Below are 6735 nucleotides of genomic sequence, written 5' to 3'. Positions count from 1 at the left end.
ATTTAGCCTCTGCAACATGCGGCTGCCAAGATGAGCCATTCTCATGGCCGGTTCCCCCCAGGGAGATACCACAGTCCTCACCGGGAAGCTGGGAAAGAGGGAGGGAGCGTTGTACTCACCGGAAGCCGAGTTTCTGTCCCACTGAGCTGGGAGCAGGGAGAGTGGGTTAGAATTCGAAGGCCACCGACTCCCGCTCTTCTTATTGAATTACAGTAGATTTTCTTGAATAAATGTTTCTTCATTTGCTGTCTGCTTTATGACAATTTCCAGAGACTTCAAATGATGGCTTTTTAAATACTTTCGACCAGTTATACTTGTTTCCCTGGGTAGTGGGTCCACAGAGATCCTCACGGCCGTTCCACAAATGGAACTCCCCATACATACTTGATATATCATTTTGACTTACAGACCCAACGATATCGAAAGTATCAAATAATCAAAAATATTAAAAAATAATTTTTAAAAAGCGGCCGGAGACAGCATTATGGGCGTGGCACAGCCTGCAGGATGCTGAGATGGAGTAATCATCTTGTGTTCAAAGAGGAGCTCCGAAGTGGTGCCCAGGGAGAGCTGGGTGCTCCGGGATGATGATGCAGCAAGCTTTGGATGTGACTGGAGACTGACCTGGAGACGGATGCATGACCACTGAAGATTGATATTTACCAGTGCTTGGCGCTAAATAAGCCCCTAGAGCCTAGATGCCACCATCTTAAGTTTCTGCTGTGTGGCAGAAGAGAGGATTGGGAAAAAAGCAAATTGCATAAAAACAACAACGTTCTTGCACCATTAAAATTGTAGACTAGGGTTTAGATCAGCTGTAAAAGTATAGGCAATTTTTTTTTTTTTGACAAGTTCAGCTGAAGGCAGGGAGCTGAGGGAGAGAAAAGGGAAGGAGGAATAGGAAAAGCTTTGGGTTTTTTTTCTTTTTAAGTGAGAGTTTGTGGGCTCATGGGAGGGATTTGGTTCAGCAAGAAAGACTAAGGATACCAGGGAAAGATCATTCATAGCGTGAGATTCCTGAGGCTGGAGAGGGCACCAGTTTCTTTACAATCGGAGAGTGCTGAGGACTGGTATAAATCCAGTTAAGTCTGTAACATTTGATGGCTAAAATAGGAAGGTCTATGTATCTACTTTTCTTGGTGAAGTAGGAGCAAAGGTCATCTTTCAAGCCGGGAGTGTCAGTTATAAGTTTGAGCAAAGAGTCTGAAGGGTCACTAAAGTGAGCAGAAAGATCGAGCTGATGAGCAAAAAGGTTCAAATTGCTGGGCAGGGGAGAGGGGCTGGAGAGGCCATGGACTCTAGGTGCAGAGGGTACTAATTGATCTGACCTATGGCTTTTCTCCAGTTGTGCTCAGCTACTCTGGAGCAGGAATAGAGAAGACAGATGCCTGGGGTCATCCAGGGCTGGGGTTTTACCAGAAAAAAATTGCTCAGAATCTCTTCATATACTTAAAAATCACATATCTTATGTCACTGTTCCCTAAATCAAACAAGTCTTTTCTTTCACATTTTATAATATCTATTTCCCCATCCCTTTGATCATTGTCTTTATCTTCTCTGACTCTTTTCCAGGTTTCCCATTTTCTATTACAAATTAGAGAGGCAGCACAGTCCAGTGGTTAAGATAGGACTTCTGGCACCAATCTGCAAGGTACAAATCTTATGTCTAGTGCACACTTCCTCGGTAACCTTAGGCAAATCACAGAGCACCTCTGTGCCTCAATTTTCTCATCTATAAAATGGGGGTAGTGATAATATAGTACCTTCCTAGAGAGTTGTTTTGAGGATCAGATGGGGTCACGGATGTACTATGCTGAGTCATTCCAGTGAAACACTCAAACTGGGAGCAGAGTGAGACACGAAGGATGACATTCTTGCCTTTATGTATTATGCAATATTTAATACATCCCAATATTTCATAGCTTCTCTCCTTTTTAAGCAAAATCACTGTAATCGTGCGGTCAGCTTGAAGAAAGGTCTAAGACTGAAATTTAAGAGCCATTCATTCCCTGTCTTTTATTCAAGGCATTAATTTCTGTCTCAAAGTATTTACAACTGGACCAGATTGGTTGCTGGCCTTTACATATCTTTCACTTTTAGATCAATCTCCTTTGATGACCACTTCTGAAAATGCTACACCTTTTCTTCCCTGCAGGTAGAGTCCTGATTAGGGCCAATTTTTATAAAGCATAAGCTCCTCCGTTAGACTGTAAGTCCTCTGAAAGCGGGTGCTGTGATTTCTACCTTTAAGCAGCCTGAGCACCCAGGAAGTTGCCCAATATAAAGGAAGAAATAAAAACTGTAGATGATGGAGGTGGTGGTGGTGATGATGATGGTGATGTTGGTGATGATGGTTATGGTGATAGAGGTAATGATGTTGCTGATGATGAAGATAATGATAGTACCCCAAGTTCTCATCCTGGGTTTCCCTACCCACTGAACTTTGTGGGACAACAGAGGGTAGAGAAGAGAACATAGGGCCCCAAAGCCGGGCAGACTGTGGTTCAAATCCTAGTTCTATCACTGACTGGTTGTATAGCCTCAAATAAGCAACCAACATTTAATTTTTTTTTAGTAACTTATTAGCACTGTTCTCTCTTTCCCCTCCCATTTTTACCAGCCCTGACGCTTACAGCTCCTGGCAGAATGATCTCTTCCCCAAGCTATCCCTTTCTTAAAACTTCCTACCGCTACATACCAAGAGTTCCTTTCCTGCCTTGAAGTCCTTCATGCCACCACCTTGTCACTTCCAATCTCTCAGATTTTCCCTTCACTCACCAGGAAAGTTTATTCCACGCCATGTTTATTTTTAAATATCTTCCTTGATTTTTCTTTACAGGCAATACCCCATTTTGTACCACATTCGCCTCCTTCCCCTAAGTTCCCTCTCTTTCTGCCTTTACTCACAGTTGCTGAATTCCTATTCTCTGATAATTTTCCTAACTGAAAGACTTTATCATTTCCTCCTAAATACCAGACATGACTTCCACTTTCTCAGAATGCCAAAAACCACACAATTGTTTTGCCTTTAACAAGCAAATACTGTAGATATTTGTTAAATGTTAGTTCAGCTGTATTAAGCTATATTAAGTCCATATATATATATATATATACACATATATATAATGAGTGCTAAAGAGGAGAGATTATCTCATTTACTTTGTACTACACTGAGTGTAGCAAGATATATACAGATAATTTATAAACTTATGATTGTGATGATGCTTTGAGTATGGGGGAAAAAATTAAGTCTCTTTACTCTGACATGAATCCTGTATTTCCATCTTTGATTACAAAATAGTGACACACACCCACCTATCACACGAAAGTTCAAACACTCATTAACGTCTTTAAATCCAAGAGAAGAAAAGGTGGCTATTTCACACTATATATGATAGGTGATGTCATGCCATATCTAAAGTACTTATTCAAGTAAGGCTGTGAAATGTTGAAGACAAAATGGGCAAGGTGGAGGAAAGGAAAGAAAGAGGGAGAAAACAAAAATATCTTTTAAAATTCTGGGTAAATGATTCTGTGAATAGTGACATCTAATGTGAGAAATTTCACACACACAAATCCTGAATTGTGCTTTTGAATTTTAAAAAGCGTCTTTCGTCTTTGGTTTGCACGTTTCTGAAAATATCTCCAGTTTGATTGAATTTTCTTTCTGACTTTATACCCAAATTATTAACACCCTATTACATGTAATAATACCACACCTATTCTCCCTGTCTAATAACAACCACATTTTTTAGACAAATCATGTCTATAAAAGCAAGGATTCATTTTTTTTCCATAAATATACTCAAACTTCCAAACGTAGGAGAGTATAATGCCCTTGGAAAGTTCTATGCTTATTCCAAGAATACAGCCACTTCTCGAAATATTTTTAGAATTCTTCTCTGTAATCATTTTGTGTTCGTGAGCCACATAGGAAAGCCAATCTTCTTACTTTATAGAGCTCTCATTTTTGTATACATTTTTAAAAAATGGCATTACTCACCTGATTCAACTTCACTTCAAATTACTTTTTTGGCTGCATTTAAAAATCAAATTTACCTCAAAAGGCAAGATTTTCTACTATGAAAGTTATTTTTTTTATATGAAAGTACTCTGAGAACAGCATTCCCAAAATGATTAGAAACAAAAGTAGCAGGTGAGAGTAAGGGTAAAGCTTAAAGCTTCCCAAGGCAGATAATTTTGGGGGTAGAATGAGGGACATTAATTTTTAAAGTATAATCTTGGAACATGTTTTTAAATAGCCACAATTCTTTATGTTCATACTTCTATTTGCTCTTCAAACGGTTGATTTTTCTGGTAATAAGACACGATTTCAAAATCCTAAAATGGTTTAAAATGGGAATATGAATATAAAATTTCCCACAAAGACTACAGGGACATAGGCGGGGAGGAAGGGCACCAAAGTGTAAAGATCAGAATTTTTCGTTTCTAACCTAAGCACCCAAAGCCTGTGTCAAAAGTGCAAGTTCTAAAAATCTCCAGTTTTGTTGAATGCTGGTGATTTAGAGGGGCCTTCAGGTAATTCTGAAGGTCTCCATTCTTTCCTGAAACTCTACGTGTTTGAACAAATCCTGGTTGCATTCAATGATTGTGTTTGTTCGTTTCACAGTGTGATTCCTGTAATATGAGCTAATCAGTAATTGTGAATTCTACTTTTGTCATTTCCGGCACTTACAGTTCACAATGCTTGGTTGTGTGGTTTGATATTGTTTTAATGTTTGCATTTTACAGTTGGCACTTTTGAAGAAGGGCACATTGTCCTGTACACGGTTTGAGGGAAGTGGTAAGCCTCCCCCTAGGTCTCTTTTCTAAATGTTTGGCTTTATGAAATACACGATTCTCCCCGGAATCCTGTATCATTAAACGGAGCAGGTGAAGATTTGCCTTCACAAGCTGTGCATCCCAGCCCTTCTTAGAGGCTGGTATCCCCGGCTTCGGATTTAGGTTGTTTCACCGCTAATGTCAAAGGCCCTGGGGGCCCCTCCCTGCAGAACAGCACAACGGGATTTTTTCGGGCCCACATGGCCACATCCCCTCCCATCCCGCTGGCCGGGTTGGAAGAAGACATCCTGCTGCAGGCTCCCAGCCGGTTGGCATAGCGGTTTCGAAGGCGATTGCGGCTTCTGGCCTGCAGACCCGGGCCCTGGCTGGGCAGGAAAGCGTCCACGTTCCTAGTCCGGTAGCCCTCCTCCCGGTTGCGTCCCAGGAGCATCGAAATGTTGGGGTTGCGAACGGCATAGATGACAGGGTTGATGGCCCCATTGGCCCAGGTCAGCCAGACGGCCACCACGTTGAGGAGCGAGGGGGCTTGCGTGGCCTGGGCCTGCCGGGCCGCGGCCAGCAGCACCAGGAAGCAGTAGGGCCCCCAGCAGCAGATGACGAAGACGATCATGATCAGCACGGTGGTGGCCGTGCGCACCTCGCTGAAGAAGCGCAGCACGCGCGCGTACGTGGTCAGGGGCCGCACGCGCACGTCGGACAGGCGCACCGTCTTGCAGATGTGGTAGTGGCAGAAGCACATGAGCAGGAAGGGCAGCAGGTAGCAGGCCACCACCAGCCCCACGCTGTAGGCCGCGCCCAGCTGCGCGGGGTCCGGGGACGTCCGGTACAGGCAGCCGTGGAAGCTCTGTGCCGCCGGCGGCTCGCTTGGCGCGCGGAGCAGCTCCCAGGGCAAGGAGAAGCTCAGGGCCGCCAGCCAGGCGCCTGCCAGCAGCTGCAGCGCGCGGCGGCGGCCTATCTTCTCCCGCGGCGGCCGCACGATGGCGCAGTAGCGGTCCAGCGAGATGAGTGCCACGCTCAGCGTGGACACGATGCCGAAGCACGAGCTGAAGAAGCGGCTGGCGGCGCAGTAGCCGCGCCAGGGCCCTGCGGCGGCGGCGGCTGGGGCGGTGGGGGCCGAGCCCCCGGGCGGCGTGAAGAGGTCCAGGAAGGCGGCGGGCAGACAGAGCAGCGCCGTGAGCAGGTCCGACAGGGACAGGGACAGGATGAAGGCGTTGGTGACGGTGCGGAGCTGCCGGTGCTTCACGATCACCCCCATCACCGCGCAGTTGCCCAAGCTAGACAGCAGGAAGATGAGCAGGAGCACGAGCGCCTGGGCCGCCACCGCCGCCCCGTGCGACAGCAGCGGCGCCGCCTCGGGGCCCAGCGGCGGCCTCCCCGCCGCCCCCGCCGCCCGGGGCCCGCCCAGGCCTCCGCCAGCGGAGGCGCCAGTGCTGTCGCCCCCGCTCCCGTCGCTCTGGTTCCCCAGCGCCGCGGCCGCCGCGGTCGCCACGGTGCTGAAGGAGAGCACGGCCGCCGCAGTCGTGGCGGAGGAAGTCCCGCCAGGTGCGCCGGCCGCGGAGGGGGCTCCGGGGTGTGGGCTGCCCAACAAGGCCATTCTCGCTGGCGGGCGGACCGGCGGCGGCGGCGGCTGCTCCTCCATGGGGCCCCGCTGTGCTCATCCCGCACCGGGGGAGGCGGCCGCAAGCCCGAGGGGGTGGGTGGTGGCTCGGGCTGGGGCCAGAGGCCTCTGCCGGGATCGGCTCGGCGGGAGGGGTGGCAGTCGCCCCGGACCCCGCTGATCCTTTGACGTGGGTTCCAGGCGTTGCCGAGGGAACCGTGTTTACGCAGGAGCGCGGGGAGGGACGCCGACCCAGTACCCTCCGAAAGCCGGCCCACAACATTACCTCTCCCCGAGGTTATCCAGTGGGGGGGGGCTGGGCTTCAGAGTGGGCC

General features: G+C 47.9%; 1 protein-coding gene across 1 annotated transcript; it reads right to left on the bottom strand.

Moving 5' to 3' along the window:
- Positions 1-4747: 4747 nt before the first annotated feature.
- GPR135 (G protein-coupled receptor 135) lies at positions 4748-6442 on the bottom strand. Its single transcript, XM_008703356.2, has one exon. It carries the CDS (start codon positions 6440-6442, stop codon positions 4934-4936), a length of 1509 nt encoding a protein of 502 aa, XP_008701578.2. The 3' UTR covers positions 4748-4933.
- Between the last annotated feature and the right edge of the window lie 293 nt (positions 6443-6735).

Source organism: Ursus maritimus, unplaced genomic scaffold, assembly GCF_017311325.1.
Source record: "Ursus maritimus isolate PB19 unplaced genomic scaffold, ASM1731132v1 scaffold_25, whole genome shotgun sequence".
In the NCBI taxonomy this organism is placed as follows: Eukaryota; Metazoa; Chordata; class Mammalia; order Carnivora; family Ursidae; genus Ursus; species Ursus maritimus.
The sequence above is the reverse complement of the archived record's forward strand: the minus strand, read 5'-3'. Positions and strand labels throughout refer to the sequence as shown.

Bases quoted from the DNA above. Each gene is read 5' to 3' on its own strand.
- GPR135 (XM_008703356.2), bottom strand. From the start codon at position 6,442: ATGGAGGAGCAGCCGCCGCCGCCGCCGGTCCGCCCGCCAGCGAGAATG.